The sequence below is a fragment of the Phymastichus coffea genome, unplaced genomic scaffold (assembly GCF_024137745.1).
Source record: "Phymastichus coffea isolate CEN01 unplaced genomic scaffold, Cenicafe_Pcof_1.1 PCOF00016, whole genome shotgun sequence".
Lineage (NCBI taxonomy): Eukaryota > Metazoa > Arthropoda > Insecta > Hymenoptera > Eulophidae > Phymastichus > Phymastichus coffea.
The window spans coordinates 5,652,617-5,675,206 of NW_026706827.1; the positions used below are offsets into that span (position 1 = coordinate 5,652,617).

At 35.4% G+C, this 22,590-nt stretch overlaps 1 protein-coding gene across 1 annotated transcript in view; it reads right to left on the bottom strand.

Moving 5' to 3' along the window:
* LOC131675175 (uncharacterized) overlaps positions 1–20,967 on the bottom strand; it is a 929,507-nt gene extending 908,540 nt beyond the window's left edge. The window contains exons 1-4 of the mRNA XM_058954049.1: positions 20,823–20,967; positions 20,392–20,479; positions 20,214–20,334; positions 16,485–16,668 (exon numbers count right to left, since the gene is read on the bottom strand). Of these exons, the coding sequence (XP_058810032.1) occupies positions 16,485–16,668; positions 20,214–20,334; positions 20,392–20,479; positions 20,823–20,967 (538 nt within the window). The remainder of the gene's footprint in view (positions 1–16,484; positions 16,669–20,213; positions 20,335–20,391; positions 20,480–20,822) is intronic.
* Between the last annotated feature and the right edge of the window lie 1,623 nt (positions 20,968–22,590).

The following is a 22,590-nucleotide window of genomic DNA, read 5'->3' on the forward strand; positions in this document are numbered from 1 at the left end:
GTCGACTGTCACGAAACAACGCAGAAACTCCTTCGGATTGCGCTTAAACAGCGTCAGACATTGCTCTGAAGTTGTCTCACGGTTGCGCTTGTTGTCCGGAGTGAGCAAACGCGGCACCCATCGCGCCGACAGCTTTCTCATGCCCAAAATTTCATGCAGGACATGACCCACGCGGTCTTTTGAGATGCCTACGATCTTAGCTATGTCACGAACCTTCAATCGTCGATCTGCCAATACGAGATCGTGAATTTTTGTCACGTTATCATCCGTGGTAGCCGGACGTGGCTCTTCAAAAACCGACGTGCGACCACGTTGAAACTCGTTAAACCAATTTTTGACGGTCGCCATCGAAGGAGAAGAGTCACCGTACACAACATCCAAGCGCTTTTTGATTTCGCTGCGCGATTTTCCTTCCAAAAACAAGAATCGAATCACCGACCGATACTGCTCTTTTTCCATTTTTCAAAAATCAACGGACACACTTGCTTTCACACGCTCTCAAAAATAAACTACGATTCCGATCCGGCTGAAATCTTGACAGTAACCATCGAGAAGGTTGTACTACGTGATAGAATATTTCTTTTGCGAGTGGCGCCATCGGGCGGTGAGGCTAAGGACTTATCGGACCACCCTCGTACGGTGTAGAAATTAATCATTTTAAGAAAAAGCAACTGATAAACTCAATTCTCCCAAAGTTAGGTCTATTAGCCTACATTTGGTTGGGTAAGGGTGGTTTATGTGGGTTTGGTGGGTTAGAGGCAGGTTGGTTAGTTGAGGTAGCTGGCTCAGGCGTAAGATTAAATTATTTCAGGAAATAACAAACGACTTAACTCGTATTTCCCAAGGTTAGGTGGATTAACCTGCTGATAGTTTGACGGGGGTGGTATCTAGGGGGTGAAACACTCCTTAAATTTATTTTTTTTTTAATCCGGAAATACGTCAATTTAATTTTGGTATTTTCTCATTATCAGTGCGATTTTTAACACTAATCATACCATAACCGGTCAAATGACCCATTTTGAACTTTTGCATTGATAATGCACGTATTATCTTATTACTTCTCCAAATTTAACTTACTAACTTTTTCTGACTAATTAAGTCTTCTGTTCTTATACTATTTTGTTTATTTTGAGTAATAACTGTCGTATACCGATGTCTATCACATCGGATCATTTGACCCGGAGAACATTTTTTTTGTTTTATAAGCTGTGACGGTAAACGTCGTCTTAGCGCTAACAGCCCAACCATGCACCTGCCGGTTGGGGTGAAATGTATTGAGGGAATTCTGCACGAGACGTAACGGAACGCGCGCGTACGAAAACGAACCAGTCGAGGATTGGAATCCGATCGCCGAGCCGTGCAGAAAATACCTTTGACGTTTTCCCGAGTTTTCCCGAGTGCAGGGACGATAAGAGAGAATCTGTGCCATAGCCTGACGGAGTGGAGTGCGTGCAAGTGTGCGTGAGCGGAGAGTTTCGCTATCGATGGCGAAACCGTAAGCGAGAGACAACATCGCCGGCAAATAAACATTACCGAAAGATATAGTGTGTGCCGTACGAGCCTCCTTCATCTTGCTTGTTACCCGTGCGAGAATTAATAAGGTAAGCTGGCCAGATTAATTTCGCGATCGCGATAGAATTGTCTATAACTAATCTCTCGTACTCGACAAAAAGCATACATGTAATAACTCTGCGAACTATGAGCGGCGAGCGCTCCGACACTGCATGTTGTTGTCATGCGCGCGGCATGTAAACATAAATACGCGGGCCGAATGAAATGTAATATTACGAGGCAATAAAAGTTCTCGCTTGTGATACTAACGATATTTCCGACGTATTTATTTCGCATTAGTAGATCGTTGGTTGACTGACACCCGTTCCCTCCTGCTCTCCGATTTTCGTGTTTGAACGTGTAGGTAATCACGCGCGCTCTTCGATACGATCGCGCGCATTAAAATAAATAAACGGTATTAACCCCGTTACAAAGCTTATCGATACATATTGCTTATCTTATTGTATTCAGTAAACTGCAAATGTATGCAAAGACTGTTACGTAAAGTAGTTCAATCAAAATAGCTGAGAATAATTCAAGAAAATATGAAAATTTTAGATTGAAACTAGATTTTTGTGTAAAAAAGGTAGCAAAAAAAGAAAAGTTTGGTACATATTTTTTATTCTATTTTGATAGCTTTATTAGTGATACAGGTAACTATTTAGCCATAAAATGTCGAAATGAACGAGACAGTCCAAATTCTTAGAAGATATAAGTAATATTGGAGAAGAGTGTTCGGAAATCGGTGAAGATGAATTTTCTGAAAACGAAGATATATTGGTTACAAACGAAAATGAGTCTGAATCTACAGATACTAACAATGAAGAGGAAAATATTATGAATATCGGTTGTAGACGAAAAAGAAGAAGATTACTCTCAAGTTCTGAAGAAAGTGAAGCAGAAATAAATGAACAACACGTTGCAATTGATGGATCTGTTTGGAAAGAAATACAAATAGGTGGCACACCTGGAAGACCACCACTTCATAACATTTTCAGACAAGAAGTAGGCCCAACAGGATATGCTAAACGTCATATAATGAAAGGTAAAGTTAGTACTACATTTTCATTGATAATTGACCACCGTATTATGAACCATATAAGAACATGCACAATAGAAGAAGCAAACAGAGTGTTAGGATCCGATTGGAGTTTATCTCAAGAAAAACTTGCTGCATTTATTGCAATTTTATATGCACGAGCTGCATATGGAGCAAATAATTTGAAACTTTCTTTTTTGTGGAATAATATATGGGGGTCCAAATTTTTTTCTGAAACTATGAGCAGAAATAATTTTACCGAAATTCTTAGATTTATTCGTTTTGATAAAAAAAGTAAGCGAAGTTAACGTTTGAAAGTAGATAAATTTGCTATGGTATCCACGATTTGGAATATTTTCATTGAGAACAGCCAAAACTGTTACAAACCGGGTGGTAATATTACTATAGATGAATAGCTGTTTCCGACTTAAGTACGATGTAGATTTACGCAATACATGCCTAACAAGCCGGATAAATTTGGAATCAAATTTTGGTTAGCATCGGACGTCGATATCAAATACGTCTTCAATGCATTTCCATATCTAGGAAAAGATGAAAATAGACCCTCTTCAGTACAACTCTCTGAATATGCTGTAGTCAAGCTGATCAAGCCATTTACGGGTTGCGGAAGAACTGTGACCACAGACAACTTCTTCACAAGCAAATCCCTAGCCATACAACTTCTAGCAAAAAGAACTACCCTAGTTGGAACCATTCGCTCAAACAAAAGGGAGCTGCTACTAATTTCAAAGCAAAAGAAAGATGACATGGCAAGATTTTCTTCGAAAATTTTTACTTCTGATAATTGTACTCTTACAATTTTTAAAAGCAAGCCAAATAAAAAGGTACTTTTACTTAGTTCTAAACATAAATTTATATCAATAGAAAATAATGATAAGCGTTTACCTGAAACTGTTTCATATTACAATAAAACCAAATGGTACCCCCCATTAACAATGGTGAAATGCCCTCTTTCGAAAACCTCAAAATAACCTTAGGCTATCTTTAATATAGTGTTTAAGAAGTGCTTTGCCCATATAATTAGCCTCCGACCTCCCCCCCATATATATATATATATGCAAAAAACGATTTTTTTACGAATTATTTTTTTTCTCGAAAAATAATAGCGATATCAGTACAAAAAAAAATCATGGATATACTACTTGCCAAAAGGAATATACCTGATTTTTTTCACATCTTAAGGTGGTGATTTTCTAACCTAAAAAAATTCCCGAAATTTTCAAAGTGCGATAACTTTACTTAGAAAAGTGGCTACAGAAAATTTTTTTTTTTTAAATTACGTCTTTTTTTCTGACAAATTCAGTGGTATCGTTAGAATTTTGAAAATCGTAGTGGGTCATTGAGAAAAAGTCGAAAAAACTCAGTTGCGCAGCTGGATGGACTTACAGATTGACAATATGTCGGCCGTGAAGGGCCAATAGCAAAGCAGTCATGATACCGTCATTCAATGTCATGGTGCTGTTTTATAACCATAGCAGAGCAATCTAATTACGGAATCCGGAACGGAATAGAGAGGGGAATCAGAACATAGAAATCTCGGATGTTAGATGGTTTCACCTTTTGACACTCGTTGCATGTTGAATGTTTTTTTATTGAAAAAAGCACTGATCCGATTGAACTCTCAACTTAAAATTAAATAGGAATTAAATTGGAAACTTGAATAGGAAAATTAAATAGGAAACTTGAAATTAAATAATCAAAAATTATACTTGTCAGTTAGTTTGCCAAGTTGACAACCCAATATAAAAAAGACATACCATGTGAAAACACTGAAGACATTTGGATATTTGGATTGAAAAGTATATATAATTCAAAAGGTATGATAATGTCAATTTTTGCGACTTTAATATCAGTATTAATTATTCAATATACATTAATACATTAATGTAGTAAATTAACCATCACACACAAAACTTGGTATCAATATAGTTTGAATGGCAGACGATAATTTTTAAATTATTGTAGGAAAGAAATTACGATTCCATTAATTATATTCTATTTATTAATTTATTTCAACAGTTTTAGGCACCTTGGAATACATATTTCTGGTACTCTTCAGGCTATAGTACTATTAGTTGAGTTTGTTTTCATTTCCTTGGATAATTTCAAAACATTTTTACATTATCCATAGTTGAATATGAAATTGTAATCCTACTTCTGAATATAAATCATTAAAACTGTATTATTCCAATATTATTTTTTTTATAGTAAACAATAAGTTAACAGTTATTGTACTGCATATTTTAATAGAATAATTTTTTTTTCATCAAATAAAAAATTCTATCGAAAAATTCTTTTCGCATCTTTTATAAGTTTGATAATATATCAAAAAACTTTTCTTTACCTAAACTTTATATTATAAAATTTGTTGCATCTACTTTTAACTTTAAGGTTGTTACGAGAGTCTTTTTTTAATTTTCTTGTATTTTTTAAATATTGGAATTATATTAAATTAACTAATAGCCAATAGATTTTGCAAGTTATTTTGACACATCAAATAAAGCAAAGATTTTTTCAAGCAATATATTACTATGAGTGCTACCATAACTATGTGTGATTATTTAATAGTAATTGGTTTTGCAATCGTATAAATTGTGATTCACTTGTTGTAAAATAGTCAAACAGAACTATTGAAATTGCTTAAGATTTTATAATATTCTGTAATTTGTACAAAATTAACTTTATCGTTTGTATGGTAGCTGATTATCGAAAGAACTTTTATTTCTTCCTCGTTTTAACATAATTTATATGTTTTCATGTTGGACCATGGAAAAAGAGTTTGACATAATAAATATACTTAGTTTTTGACGTGTGCAATTATGTTTTAGATTTCCCTTTTCTGCAATTTATACTTTCATGATCTACACGAATGAATATTTAACTTTGATTGTTTGTTTTCATTTTCTTTTTAATTATCTCTAACAAACTTCCATATAAAAATATATATGCTATGAAAATTCCGGTGGTGATTTTCCAAATAGTTAGAAAAATAAGTATTAGAGCATTTGAATGTTTCAAAGATAGTAAAAGAAGTCTCGAGCTTTTGATTATTTACAGAAATGTTTACTACTAAATATTTCGTTAAAATTGTACTTGTTGTGATATTAAAATCTAGTAATTTGACATTATGAAAATTAAAATATGATCCTTTTTGTTATTACAGACACATAAGATGTCTTCTGATGATGAGCCTTCAGTCAAAAAGCCTCGTTCAAGAGATGAATCAAAATGTATTTCGTGCGACAAACATATAAGAAAATTGAGTGGATCCCATTTGTATATTGATAGTCGGGAAAAAGCTTTGGATTTTAATAAAAAGTATGGACAATTGGTCCTTGTGGATGATACAGTATGTTCCAAGTGTTACGCAAAATTGCGAATTTCGAAATCTTCAAAAAATACTGACAACGAGAAGTATAAAGCTCAAAAATCTGGAGATTCGTCAGAGTCGACGGCAACTTCTTCAGCAGATGTTTTAGGTGAAAATACTGTTCAAGAAGATGAATCTGAGTCTCAAATTGAAGAACAGACGTCAAGAATTTCACTGGAAAATACTCAAGAAAGTAACACAGAGAGTAATACACCTTCATGGGATACAAAGCTTGGAGAAAGTAAAAGTAGTCAAGATACAACTACAGATTATAGTCAAACATCAGATTCTTCCGGAACAGATCCAACATATGTGCTTATTAATACTATTGAAGTTGAATTGGTAGTCATGCCTTTTCCAAGGACAATTATATCTCACCAGTATTGTTTTATGTGTAAAGAAACTAAGGATCTTCAAGACGTACCATTCGATGCCCGAATATACGTGTTCACAAAAAGGAGAATATTCATTCCAAGGAGAAACAGATGTTGTAAGAAGCATTTAATTAAAAAACGATTTTATAATGAAGATTTGTCAATTATAACCTGTGCTAGCAGTGAATGTGAAATTGAATCCAAAGAATTGCCCAGATTCCTTGAAGCCTTATCAGATTCAAGTAATTCTAGTCTGCATGATAAAATTGGTGAGTACGCAATTTCTGAGGAAAGAATAAAAGCATTAACAGGTTATACGTGGAAAAACATAATTACTCTTAAGGAAATGATGATAACTATGCGTAGTTCAGGTAATCGAAACGTTACACAAGCTCTAGTCATATTTTTAATTAAATTAAGAACTGGTAACTCGGATCTTTGTATATTTGCTATACTGGAAATTGAAGAAAAAGTAGTGCAACAATCAATTAGTGCTGTTTTAAAATGTTTTGAAGAAGAAGTATTACCAAAAAATTTTGGATATGGGGCTTATTCGAGAGAGTTCTTGTTGACCCAAACCTCACCAATAACTAAAATATTATTTAATTTAGGAGATAGACTGGGTTTAGTATGTGATGGTACGTATTTACGGCATCAAAAAAGCAGTAACAATATGTACCAAAGGAAATCCTATTCTGGGCAGAAGAAAACAGCACTATGTAAACCTTTTACAATAACAACTACAAATGGCTTTACAGTTTATGTCGAAGGACCATACAATGCTAACCTCAATGATGCTGCAATTTTAAAAGAAATTTTGTGCTCTGCTGGTGGTCTTAACAACATTTTAGAAAAAGGAGATTATTTCATTTTAGATAGAGGTTTTCGTGACGTGGTTCCATTCCTGACGAGTAAAGGTTTCAATGTACTTATGCCAGCTTTAAAAGGAAAGCGAAATCAATTGACGGTTGAAGAATCAAATCAATCGCGATTGGTGACTAAAATTAGATGGGTTGTCGAAGCTGTTCATGGGATAGTAGGGCAAAAATGCAAACTTCTTCATAATCAATTTCATAATGCCAGGTTGCCCAATGCTGGATTGTACTGTCGAATTGCATGCTTTCTCATTAACTTATTTTGTAAACGACTTAATTCAGATGTTGGCAAAAGTGATTTGATAATTGCTAGAATTCTTAAAATGATCAATGTCAAAAATACTCTAGCAGAGTTTGTTGAAGAGAACAACTGGAATAAAAAAGTTAAACCTTTCAAAATAATTTCGTCAAACGATTTGCTAGATTTTCCAGAACTGACTGTAGATGAGCTACAAATTCTTTTTACGGGTACATATCAATTATCTCAAGCTATTTGTTACTTAGCGGAAATGTTGGGCGAGAATGAATCTTTGAATCTGAAGTGTTCTATAGAAGAAAATTGTATCATTAGATTTGAAGTCAAATCAAGACACATCAATAGTAAGACGTACAAGGCCTATGTAGAATACGAACCTCAAACTTATGGCATAAAAGGTATCAAAAGATATTGTTGTAATTGTTCTAACGGCAACAGGACCGTTGGCTGTTGTTCACATGTGGCATCTATTATTTATTACTTGGCTCATGCCCGATATTTATCACGCATCCCGAAACCAGCAGAACAACTAACTAAGTTGTTTGATGTTAATAGTACAGTTCCTGTCATCGATGAAGACAGTGATGAGGACTAAAGTGATTTTCAGTATTGCTTTTCAACAATTATCTGTAAATACTACGACACATTGTAATTTTAATGGTTTATTCAGCTAATAAATCATAACAATTATCAGTAAATATGTCCAATAATTTCAGTTGTTTTATTTCATAAATTTTTTTTACGATTAACCGTTTTCTTCCATAAGTTGTTTTCTATATAATTTCTTTTGATTTTCAAAAGATTAATTTTTAGGTACTCTGATAACACTGAAATGCATTTACACACTCACTCGCTTACACACTCATATATATCTAACTATATATATATAGTTGTAAGGGTGCCTTCGGAAGTAGACCCTCCCCCCCTCCCCCCTGATTTGTTCCTCTCCCCACTCCCCTTTTCAATATTACGTTTTTGGTATTTTTGTACTAAAAAGCTTAATATTTACGGTGTTTCTACCGTGTTTTTGTTGATTTTTGCTAAACTAAAACAAATATTTTATTTCTTATGCCCCCTCCCCCCCACCCCCTAACTTGGCCCCCTCCCCCTCGATTTTGAAACTTTTTTTGTCCCTTTCTTTTTCAATTTCATGGCATTCATGAATTTATATACATGACCATGTAATTGATTATAACATTTGTTTCAGAATTTCAGTTCTTATATTATAGCAATTTATTCTCAATTCAGTTTGCGAGTTTGGTTATTCAATGAGTATTGTAATATTAATCAGTTTTTTTTTTAAATATTTAATAAGCACAATGTTTTAATTGCTGCACGAATTCATAAATTTAAAGTTTACTAAACTTATAGATATTGCCGCGGGAAGCGCTGTGATCGCTATGTGCTACCGTCAATCTGATGTGTTTCACTATAGTTTCTCATGCTTTCGACTCGTGACAACAGCCGTTTATGTTGTGTGTTTTTATAGTTCTATAAATTTAGTTCATATCACTTATTTATTGGCAAATTTGAAGTATTTATTAAACGTAAGTAGTCCCTATATTTACTACTATATCTATTCTACTCATGCTTTCGACTCGTGACAACAGTCGTTGTTTGTTTATATTGAGAAAATGTTGTATTACAACTGCAGGAGTGCCAAAGAAGAATATATCCAGTAGGTAGGCAAATGGCACTAAGAATTACCAGTGCATTTAGGACTGTCTCCAGAGACGCAGGACATGTAATTTCGGGGCTATTACCCATCGAGATTTTGGCTGAAGAACAGACGCGGCTGTACGAGCATCGGAAAGCCAGGCAGTTAGAAATAGATGACTGCAGGAAAAGAGAAAGGCAGAAAAGCATTCAACGTTGGCAGGCACAGTGGGATAGCTCCGGAAAGGGCCGATGTACCTATCAGCTTATCCCAGAGATAGCGAAATGGGTGAACCGCCAACATGGAGATCCCAGCTACTACCTGACACAGTTACTGACTGGGCACGGATGTTTCCGCAAATACTTGCACAAGTATAAACATGAGGACTCACCAGAATGCCAAAAATGTCGAGGAATAGAGGAGGACGCGAGGCATGTATTTTTCACATGCCCAAGATTTGAAACACAACGACGAAGGCTCGAAAGCACACTTGACACGACGATCAAACGTGAAAACCTTGTCGAACAGATGCTAAGATCCGAGAGCAGTTGGAATGCCACAGCGGACTATGCCAGAGAAGTAATCGAAGAATTACGAAAAGAAGAGAAGACGAGAAAAGAACAACGAACCCAGGGCGCTCGCACTAATGCGATTCCCTTGTAGTTAACTTGACAGATTCTTCTCGGATGAGAAAAAAACACAGAAGAAGACGACCGGACGATGCGGTAAGAAGAAGACGACGTAGGAGTCTGACAAACCTGAACCCTCGATCAATCAACGACGATCGGGGGACGTAGGGAAGGACAACAAGGAGGAAGAGCTAATCAGCTATTGCCACCTCCGCGAAGTAATACCTAGCGGCAGTTCCGCGGGGGGTTCCTGCATCCTGCAGTTGTGGTCACCACTATAAAAAAAATGCGCCATGATATTTACCTCAACGGTGGTGTGGAAAAAATATCAGTAATGTTTCTTTTATATTTTCATTCACTAAAATGGGGGGTTGGCGAGCGGAGCGAGCAGGGGGGCGGAGCCCCACTAGTATATATATATATATATTATGTAGGGTCATTAATTTCTTTAATAAGACAAAAATTTCAAGTAAATACGTCCGATGTTCTTGATTTTTTTCTTTACTGAATTTTTTCAACGATGATCCTATATTATTTTCTATGTTATTATACATGTTTTCGATGTAATTTTTCCTGTAGAATCGAATGGTGTAATCAGATTTGGCATAGAAATCGACTGCGAAGAATTAGCGACCAAAAACCACGAAAAAAGTCGAAAAAACTCAGTTTTTTGACTTTTTCTCAATGACCCACTACGATTTTCAAAATTCTAACGATACCACTGAATTTGTCAGAAAAAAAGACGTAATTTAAAAAAAAAAAATTTTCTGTAGCCACTTTTCTAAGTAAAGTTATCGCACTTTGAAAATTTCGGGAATTTTTTTAGGTTAGAAAATCACCACCTTAAGATGTGAAAAAAATCAGGTATATTCCTTTTGGCAAGTAGTATATCCATGATTTTTTTTTGTACTGATATCGCTATTATTTTTCGAGAAAAAAAATAATTCGTAAAAAAATCGTTTTTTGCATATATATATATATATATGGGGGGGAGGTCGGAGGCTAATTATATGGGCAAAGCACTTCTTAAACACTATATTAAAGATAGCCAAAGGTTATTTTGAGGTTTTCGAAAGAGGGCATTTCACCATTGTTAATGGGGGGTACCCTTTGGTGTAGACATGACCGATCAAATGGCGAGGAAATTTACTACAAAGTCTCAGTTTTGCAGATGGCCACTCCAAGTTTTTTTCAATATCCTTGATTTAGCTGGTATAAATGCCTGGATTTTATACAAGCAAACGACAGGAGATAATATCTCGAGACAAGATTTTTTACTCAAGCTAGCAGTAGAACTTGCCGACAATTTTCGAGTTGCCCGTGAACAACCAAAAGAAAAAGCAAATACTAAACGATCGTTGCCTAACCCTGTTACAGATTCTAATAAACGTAAAAGGTGTCAAATAGGATACTGCAAAGAAAATAAAACTAATAAAATTTGCTCCAATTGTAAAAAATTTGTTTGCGGGAAATGTGCGACGGAAACATTTATGTGTAAAAAATTTTACGTATAAAAACAACTCTTATTTTTTGAGTTTGAAATAGAAATTGTAAAAGTACAATTTCATATAATTATAATACATACTTTATTATCATTATATTTTTATTTCCTTTCCAACATCCATATTTCATACATAAAAGTAGGAAACGTAAATCTCGGGTCATTTGACCCGCTATGGTAAACTAGGTATCTAATAAGTGTTGGTATGATTAGTGTTAAATCACTCGAGCTGATTTACTATATTACATGTCGTAAAACAGTACAAAAAATAGTGTATTTACCCCTATTAAAAGGGGGGTTGCAACCCTTCGGTATAAATGTTATGTCCTTAAAAGCGCCTTTTTATAAGAAATTTTTTAACGTTGAGTTTACTGAAAAATATTCATTTGATGCTGAGAAATATTAAAAAAACTGATTTTAGGGGTTGATTTTCAGGGTGGATTTCACCCCTTAGAAACCCTTATTGGCCGATAAAAAAAACACGTATCTAATTTTTTTTCAAGTACTACAACATATCCCAAAATCATTTAAATCAGTGAGGTCGGGTTGGGATGGTTCCCTTGTAAGTGACCCCTACCTCATTCCTAAGGCCATTTTGAGGTCAAGCTAGGAGATTATTCAGGAGTTTCAGTAAGGGGTGCTTGTTTACCGCGAGTCCCCGTACCTCTAACTGTGGTGTTTGTTTACCGTGATTCCCCGCGCCTCTCACTAGAGTGCTTGTTTACCATGATTCCTCGTGCCTCTTACTGAGGTGCTTGTTTACCGTGAATCCTAGTGCCTCTCACTTCTTATCCATGACTTGCCTGTTTAAAGTAGCTGCCATTTGCACAGATTCAAACGCCTCTGGAAATTCTCAAATGTTCTTAACAACGTTGCCCTTGGAATAGCTCTGCAAGCTTGGCCATCATATCCTCCCTCGCTGTTAGTCGTTCTGCATAAATAACGTTGTTGAGATATGTCCTCAAATAAAAATCTGGCAATGTGAGATCCAGTGAACGTGGAGACAAGTCGACTGGACCCCCTTATCCGATCCATTGTTTTCCGTACGTCCAAAAATTTATGAACAATTCCAGCGAAATGAGCTGGCGTGCCGTCATGCTGGAACCACAATCTTCTTCTTGTTTCTAGATCAACATCTTCTAACATTTCTAGTAACCTATCCTTTATCAACTCTAAATATGTTTGCATTAATGATTCTATCGAAGAAATAAGGTCCAATCAAGTAACCGTTTACTATACCATATCATACTGTGAAATTCCACCGATGTTGTCTACCGACAGATCTGTACCAATGGGAATTTGTATATGATTAATAATGACAGTTATATCTGTTAAATTGACTATCGCTGCAGAACTTCGCTTAGTCAGAAAAAAGTACAAATCTGAAAAAATTAGGAGTTTCTTGTATCATTCTCAAAGCCCATTGACAGAAGTTGATACGCATAGCAATATGATTTTGTCTCAAGTCTTGAACTAAGGTAATATGGTAAGCATAATATCGAAGTCTATTAAGAATAGACAAAGCTATTGTTCTCGGTATACCAATTTCCCCTTCTATTTGTATGCTGCTAATGTGAGGGTTCGGATGCACATCTGCTAGAACAGTTAATATGCCAGCATCCATTCTATTAAATTCACGGCATCTGCATCTATTTCGAGTTCGTCGAGTCAATCACCATAAAGTTGTATAATCAGGATGTCTTCTATTCGGAAAACGTGGCGCATAAAGTCTTGTCGCTGCTTTGTAACAATTAAGACACTCCGAGAACTAGAATCATATCATAAATTTCTTCGAGAGGATAATCGGCCATATTCAAAATTTTAACTTTAATTTAGATACTTCATACAATTTTCGATAAACGATCAAAAGAAGATGTCATAAAGATGCCATAATAACCAGATCGATAATAATACCGAAAGATTATCTACAATTAAGGATATTACAATCTAGGATACCTAGTAAATATGTAGAAAAAGAAATAAGATTTTTTACAAACTTCTGCACTCTATTGCAGATGAAAATTTTTTTATGGATTCTTTTTTATTTTCAACACAAATAAAGAATTCTACATTGGAGACCGTGGTATGTTAAAAAACACTTTAAACCACCATATCAAAATTTACTATGATCAATTTCCAAGTATGATATTATTAAACACCCTGAAAGATACCAATATTGCTAGATTCACTATGTTACTACAGCGTAAGTTTTACCTTCTTTCAAATGGATTCAATTGCCTAGAATTTGTAAGCCTAGAATCGGAGGAATCATAAGTCATAAAAACAGAAAATTACGACCAAACGTTGATGAATTAATTTTGAAGATTTGTCCTTAGATTTATTTTAAAAGTAGGATTGCGGGCATATAGCGGTTTTCAAAATAGGATTTTCCATTCTAGGTTGACCTCGAAATGACGTTGGGATAGATGTTGGGGTCACTTAGACCCTACACGTAATACCTTATCTAAACGTAAAAATGGATGTAGGCTGCGAATAATTTTTTCCTAGGTTGATCTCAAAATGACCTTGGGAATGAGGTGGGGGTTACTGAGATCCCGTAATACCTTGTCTAAACATAGAAATGAACGTAGAATGCGAACATTTGATCAAGAATAGAGATTCCCGTTGGAACAAAAGGTTGACAAAGAAATAACCTTGGGGATGAGGTGGGGATTTCATTAACCCCTACACATGTTACATTACCTCAACGTAAAATTTCCCACCAAATCCAAATCTGACATAAAAAATAGGTGTTCCTATTTAAAAAACAACATTCACCTTCAAATAACTTAGGAAAAATACGTTCAAGGTCAAATGCAATATCACCAAAACATGGCCTGCTCAAAGTTAAACGACTGTTGTCTGAAACTTTTTTCAAATAAAAGCTTACTAATCGAAATATCTTAGTAGAGTGATTAAAATTGGTCACCGTGTATATTATAAATAATATTAGACTTTATCTACATATTCACTTGAGTCAATTTCAAACGAATTCTTACTCATTAACGCGGGAGACTAAGAGAGTACATACTCAATATAAAGAATAGGTGATTTGTAATATCACATCGTCTGCACATTAAATTAGGATTGATAAAGCAATTCGTCAAAGCCCTCGATCAAAGTGGAGAATACTTGAAGTATCTACTGGATAAATTCCCAAGTTTTACAGGTGCACAAATAAAGCAAGGAATTTTCACAGGTTCTGACATAAGGACATTGATGAAATTAAAAGATTTTGAATCTATAATGACGAAAAAAGGGCGTATGGTATGGATCAATTTTAAGAATATTGTAAAAGGATTTTTTGGCAATAACAAAGTAGAAAACTGTCAAACAACAGTTAAAAATATGCTTACAGGTCACAAAAAATTAGGGTACAACATGAGCTTAAAGATACATTTTTTAAGGTCTCAATTAGATTTCTTCCCTGAAATCTTGGAGGCCTGAGATAAGAGCAAAAAGTAAGATTTCACCAAGACATCCAAGAAATGGAAAGAAAGTATCAAAAACGATGAAACAAAAACATGTTGGTAGATTACTACTGGAATTTAATATGCGAAAACCATGGAATACAGCATAAACGAAAATCAGGAAGCAGAACCCTAGATACGAAGAGAAAACGATTTCACAAATAGAGTCATTGGTGAGAAAACAAATCAATTATCACCTTAAAGAGTACAAAATTTGAGGGTAATGGAAAAGAAAAGTTTAGTGAAGTTAATCAGAAGGTACTCAAGAGATTTGTGAGTGGAGTTGCCTAGGAGGTATATAAGTGGAACTATCTAGAGTGTATGGGAATGAAGTTAAATAGAGGGTAAGCGAATAGAATATATTAAGAGGAATAAGAATGGACTGAATCAGGGAGTAAGCGGGTGGAATTAATCAAAGGAAATACGAATGCAATTGTGGACGGGGTATGCGAGTATAGTTAAACAGTGATTTAATCGTTAAATGACTTTGAAACTGATGTGATAGTGATAGAGTTCAACCGACCTCAAACTTGAGATCAGACCCAAAATTAACATTAATTTTTTCAAATTTTAAATTTTAAAAATAGGGTCTAGGAAATTTTTAGAAAGTAATTTTACACTGTGACGGTAAACATCAAATTAGCGCTGATAACCTAACTTAATTGCTGCCTGGGAGGGCAGCACCTACTGGGGGGACGAAATACATAACGAAGGAATTCGGCGCGCGAGCAGACGGAACGCGCGCGATTGAAACCGAACCAGTGAAGCACTGACCATCGTCACGATCGCCCGCTTTTCCTTTCGCTATTGTCGATCCGAGTCCCGCTTAAGTCAATTATTGGGAGAAGAACACCCAGATCAGTACCAGCTAGCAGTGATCGCTGCCGCCAAGATGCCACACAACTACCAGTTCGAGACCAGGTCGAGAGAGTGTGTGTGAGGTTTCGCCATCGAGGGCGAAACCACGTGTGCGCGAACTCGCGATCCGCGACATAAACAATAGAACAATTTTCTCGCTGTGCGACTCGTCTGTGTCACCTTCGTACGCCTGCGATATTAAGGTAAGCTGGCCAGCTTAATCTCGCGATCGCGGGTGCATGCTTGATAATTAATTTCCGACATTCGAAGCGTGCATGTAGCGGCTCCAATAACGAAGAGCAGCGAGCGTCCCGACAATACGTGTTGTCGATAAGCGAGCGTCGATGTAAACAAACGCGCGGGCCGACCTTATGTAGCATTTGAGTGATAATAAAAGGTTCTGTTCGTGTTACTAACAAGTGTTTTCGACTCGCTTACTTCTTTTTGCTTCCACTCACTTTCTTACGGCTTAATAGATTTACTGGTTGACTGACGCCTGTCTCCCCATGCTCTCCGGACTGCATTTTGAGCATAGATAATTACTTTCGCCCTTTCAACAAAGTCGCGCGAATAAAAATATAATTAAACGGTGATACCCCGTTACAACACATAAAATATCAGAAATATTGGCACGTTTGTTCATTATAAACTAGTAAAAATAATTTGAAGGATGTTTAGTGATACATGGTGTTATGAGTAAATGATTTAATGATGTGATAAATTATTTCGAATACATTTGCTAGTGGATGTGATAAGACTTAATTTAGTGTTATTCGATCAAGTTTGCTAGCGATCTTAGCAATTTTTTATAGTGCATTTTTTTAACAAAAACTAAATACTTATTACATTACGTAGAAGTGAAGAAAAATAATTAATTACTTACATTGAATCGCAGAAGTATGATGAACCTCTTCTTCATGAATATTTAAGGTGCTGTCTATGTCCGATGAACTTGATACTTGATTAATTTGATTTGTACAACTTAAATCCACGTCATCATTGCATGAGACAGATTTCCCTGAACATAAATGATCAACACCATTGATCTGCAGTTCACGTTCAACTTTCTGTCCAAAAAAGTATTATTACTATTAAGGAATTATCAAATTATATATGAACAGATAAAGTGTAATAATAGTTTAACTATCAATAAAATTGAAATTTTAGTTTGTTTGAGAGAGACGTGGTTAGATATGCGAGTACTATTTAGTAATAACATATAAATTCTTGAACGGACATTCATAACTAAAAAATATTGATTTCCATTGTAATAATTGTAAGAATTGTAATTTAATAAATTCGAAAATAAATTACGAGTTGAAAAATAAAGAAATATTAGGATAGTTTATTAGTTTGAGCAATGAATATAATTGTATTTGCAAAAGTTATTCATTTTTCTGAAACAATTGCGATTAACTCAAAACGTAGTTTCGTGAAAAATTTTTGCACTTACGCGTGCCTGAGGAATTTTTTATATAAAAGACAATTTGTAACAGGCTGCAGTTTAACCGTTAACCTATTAAACCTACTCGTTATTTCGGTCAAACGACGCCTTGTTATCTACGTGCCGTAAGCACGTTAACCTACCTTGTCCGGGAGTGCACCTGCACAGAGTTCCCTCGCCAAGCGGAGTTGGGTTCGCGGACTCGCCACTTGGCGGCGCTGTCGCGCTTGCTTCGCAGCGCTCCGTCAGCCGCTGCTGGTATTTCAGTTGGCAAGTCGCTTCTCTCGATGTCTACGCAATCCGTGCCTTTTTACCGGCTTATTCGAATAAGACGTAAACAATAACATGCACCCCGGACAAAGGAAAGACGAAACAATAACTCGGTTACGAATAACTGATGATCGCTTTATTAAATTCAATCGAATACACGGGAGGGACTTGCCGAGAGACTCACGCACGCGAAATCAATTGACAATGTAAACGAAGGGAGAGAGAGAGAAAAAATCGCGATCGTCGCGGACTAAACGCTCGCACGCTTTATAACTTCGCCGCGCACGCTGCGCGGGATCGCACGCCAATGACAATAAATATAATGTCGTGCACCTACCGCGGAGTTGTTGTGGATACGGTGGCCAACTGTATCCAGTTACGCTATATGCTGTTGCTGCCTGTGAGCCGGTTTCCCCGCTGTTGCTGTGGAGCGACTCGCTGCTGTTGTTGTTGCTGAGGCGACTCCAACCGCCGCTAGAACCCGCGCAAGGTTACCAGTGTGCGCACAACACTCCACTCGCTCAACAGTCGCTAATCGTTTTTCTTCACCCTCTGATCTCGCTCGCAAAACAATAGTCACAATGTCCGCTCACAATAAACCACCGAGGTGCTACCGAACTGAAAGTCACAGTCGTACTGATTGTCGAACTCTCCCCTCCCGGTCATTGCCCCTACGCGCCTTCTCTCTCTCAATTCGATCGCGGCTGCTACGCTCAGCCGCTTCGTAACCTACGCGAGTCGAACGATTTTCGGTAATCGTTGCAAATTATAAAATTTAAATACGTCATATAATGGCACGGATTTCAAGAAGGCGTTCTGCCGTACAGTAATGACCGCACTTAACGGTCGTAACTAACATAACTTAACCTCATACTGACAAGGGAACATTCCCAACCGTCCATCTGTAATTTTGTTGCATATGTTATACTTTATAAAAAAATAAGAGACACGCATTTTTTTATCGGCTGAAAAAGCTGTCTAGGGAGTAAAAACCACCTTAAAAACAGTGAACCAGCAGTAACTTTGGTTGTAATGTATATTTTTCGATGAAACAAAATGGAAAAAATTTCTTACTTAATAAACAACAAAACCATATAGTTCTGGACTCGGGGGTTGCAATCCCTACTATGTACAGGGAAAGAATTTATTTTTGAGTGGATTTTTCATGTACATAATCACAAAATTATCATAAAAAAATTGAATAATAAATTTTCTTCTAGGAAATTATAAAATAAAATTGACGTGTTTCGGCGTTTTTTCATTTTTATGTATTTCGAACTACTATTGCTATATAAATAGTTGTCAATCACCAATTTCGCTGATTCTTCATTTGCTATGACGCTTAAAAATTGATGAGAATATTATACTATTGTTGTGTATTCAATATAATAGTATAATAGTATTATACTATTATATTTTGGGCTCTGGAAACTATCCTCAAAAGCCACCCCCAAAATCATGTTACAGCAATATCTTCGATTTATGTCTATTTTTCGACAAAAAAAATTTGAAAAAATTTATATAAAAGAGAAACGTAACCATACAGGTTTTTTCACCGGGGATCACCAACCCTATGGGTTATATATTATATAGGGGTGAAACTGTATATAGAGTATATACTTTTACCGTTCAAATTGAAAAACAGATCATAAAAAAATTAAAGAAACGATCTATCTTGTGAAAAATAATATGAATAAACCTAAAGCGTTCCGGTATATCTCCTAAACACTCTCTAATCAACTTCCTGATTAACCCCCTGATTAGCCCCACTCGCATACCACCTGATTAACCTCACCCCCTGATTAACCTCACTCGCATATCCCATGAATAACTCCACTTATCAAGTTAATCCTCATAAACATAAGCCCCCACTTCATCTCAAAGACAGTTTTACCTCCAGAAGACTTAACCCAATGAAATGTTATCGGACGGGTTTACCCCCAGGTAGATCAATTGTTTGACAAATATTTCCATAGACAGAGTAACCCGCAAAAAAATTCACCCCTATACAAGTTGATTCTGTACAAGTGATGCATGTTTCTTTATTTTATTAATACAATATTAATACGTTTGATTGTGTAAATGTTAAGAAGAATATGATGATATTCTTCTTGAAATTCAATCAAATTTTTAAAGTTAATAATTGTATTATATATAAGATCCGTCTTCTTGTAACTGTTGATATTGTGAGCAATAATAATTTCATAATTGCTATATTTTCATAAATCTTGCAGATAGGATCTTCTTCAATTGCAAAGCAATATTCTGCAGGATTATAGAATTTAGGAGGTTTTTCATCAAAATATCCACTCTTGTACCAAACATGTTTGAATACATTTTGGAATCTAGGTGGAAATAATTAATTATGTGTAATAGATTATAATTTTATAATATTATTTCTTTGATGTACATTTATGTCCGATCCGAATAAAATGACAGCATCAGATATTTTCCGTACAAAGTTTTTCTAAATTCTTAAACCAAATACATCCAATGGTTGAATTTTTCTTGTGGTATTCTTAGAGATTATCATCAATCGAAAATTTTTATCTTGAGATATAACTTTTCACAGTGCATTCATATTGCCCACTCCATGAGCCTAGTAACAAAATTGCAGTTTTTCAATAATTACGAAAAAAAATTATACAATTATCTCCTAACCACGTTTAAAGTAATTCACTTGACAGTTTTCCTGATACACTTGCTTGCAAATATATATTAGGTACTCGGAATAATTTTTTTACAACAGTAGGCCCGAATTCATCCTTTGGTTCTTTTAAAATCATAAGAGGCGACAGAAACATAACTTCTGGAGATATTGTCGGTTGTATCGTATGGCTATGTGTAGTAGATGATATTGATTGTACAATGCACTTTGATCAGAATTATATACATTACTTGATCTCTTTTAGATAGTTCAGATTTCACTTCATTAACAAAATTTTGACAGTTCAGCTGTAGATTAGGTTTATTATCAATAGATACTTTTGTTACAAGTTTCGTTATTTTATGTTTTCTTCTAATTAACAATATCCACTTTGATGATGCTTTAAACCAAGGCACATTCAATTCTTACTTCTTTTCTAATGCCCATCTTTTAAGATCTAAATCACGAACTGTTAACTTCCGGTTTAAAGTATCTTCAATTTTTTGTAGAGTGTACTCTGAAATTTTAAACAAATTATCTCTTCTAGTACCGCCTGTGGAAATTTGCTGTTTCCATATTCTCAACTAACGTTCTGACGTAACTAATTTATACTTACTTTGAACGGAACTAAAAGACAACTTCTTTTTCTTTCAATTTCCTGGTATTCAACAGCTTTTCTTTTGTATCCATCATCGACTGTTGTATTAGTTATAATACAATTAATTTGTATCTTAGCATAATCTTCAACATGTACTTCCTCAAAATCATTGTTAATCACTTCTGGGTAGGGTTGATATCAAAATCATCATCTAGGAAACATAAATTGTCAGTTGTTTGATACTCAACACCTTAATAATTACCTTCAATACTTTTTTTCAATACATTTCCGATATAATCGTGTAGCTGTTTCTTTGCGTCGTTCAATTTTGATATATTTTCCACTATTTCAGTTACATAGAATGTTTTTAATAAACTTTGCATGACATTGTGAATTTCGATTGCCATTATCACACAATATTGATATTCAAAAAAATTATACGATGTTAACAAAATTGTATTACATTCAGACTAAAATATCTTGACATCAAATGATATATATACATATATGTTTTGAGTTAACAAAACATGTTTTGAAGTTTGGACCATATAAAAAGTAATCCAATAATCTTGAGTTGCCGTGTATGTATATATACAGGGTGTCCCATTTTAAAGGAACCACCCCGAAATTTTCGACGGTTGGCGTTGTACAAAAAAATTGTTCAGACAACAGTTGTTTAGGACAATGGGGGCAACCTTTCTGTGAAATCCGATTTGACCTTGAGATTTATTTTCAAGGTCAATTAAAGGTCAAAGTATTTTTTTGAATAGGAACCCATATTTTTGATCCCGGCTTCGAAAAGAGTGGAAAATTCTACGTTTAGATAACGTATTATGTGTGGGGTGCGGTTAACCCCCCCCCCTCGCCTAAGGTCATGTAGGGGTCAAATTTATGATTTTCTTCATCTATGCACAGGGATGATCAGGCAAGGGTAAGGTTAATTGTAATAACCCAATAACTCGATAACCCAAATAATCCAATAATCCGATAACCCCAATAATTCAATAACCCCAATATATCCCAAAAAAATTATAGGGTCAAACAACAGTGACCTTGAGCTTAAACTTCAGGTTGATTTTCAAAGTCGACTTCATGTATTCAAAGCCTTCATGAGAAGTGTTATTTTCTATTTTGTGGGATAACATGTTATTTCCATTCTTTTTTCTGGTGTAATTTCGGACAAGCCAACAAAGTTTCAACTAAATTGTTTAATAACACTTTTTTAGTATTGTTTATGACAATAGTGATTCGCGAACAGTCCTTCTCAGGATAGTTTCAAGTGTAATTTTCTTAGTCGACTTAAAAGGAGGGAATATGCCGGATTATTCGAGAAACGAAATTGTTGATATTCTGTTGTCTCTCGGGGCATGTCAAGGCCGATATCGTGCTGCGGCAAGGTATTACCCGCAAGCACCCGGTTATGTAATCAATACCTTGCCTTCATTGGCTGGGTAATCGATACATTACCTTCATTGGCTGGGTAATCAATACCTTGCCTTCACTGGCTGGGTAATCAATACCTTATTAACCTCACCCTTGCCCCGGTGGGATGGGGGGGGGGTGAACCGCTCCCCCAAAATAATACTTTATCTAAACGTAGAATTTCCCGTTCTTTTCGAATCCGGATAAAAAATGGGGGTCCTTATTCAAAAAATGACTTTGACCTTCAAATGACCTTGAAAATAAATCTCAAGGTCAAATCGGATTTCACAGAAAGGTTGCCCACATTGTCCCAGATAACTATTGTCTGAACAATTTTTTTGTACAACGCCAACCGTCGAAAATTTCGGGGTGGTTCCTTTAAAATGGGACATTCTGTATATATATATATATATATATATATATATATATATATACGGCATGCCGCATATCACTCTGGTGAACGTGGCGAACAAACATTAAAATTCGGTTTGATTGCAGTTAACGCCGCTAACCAAAATTTAAATTCGATTTGATTGGGGTTAACGAGGCAAACCAAAGTTGAAATTCGATCATAACAGTTCCTTTCTATTCAGTAAAATAGGCCGATA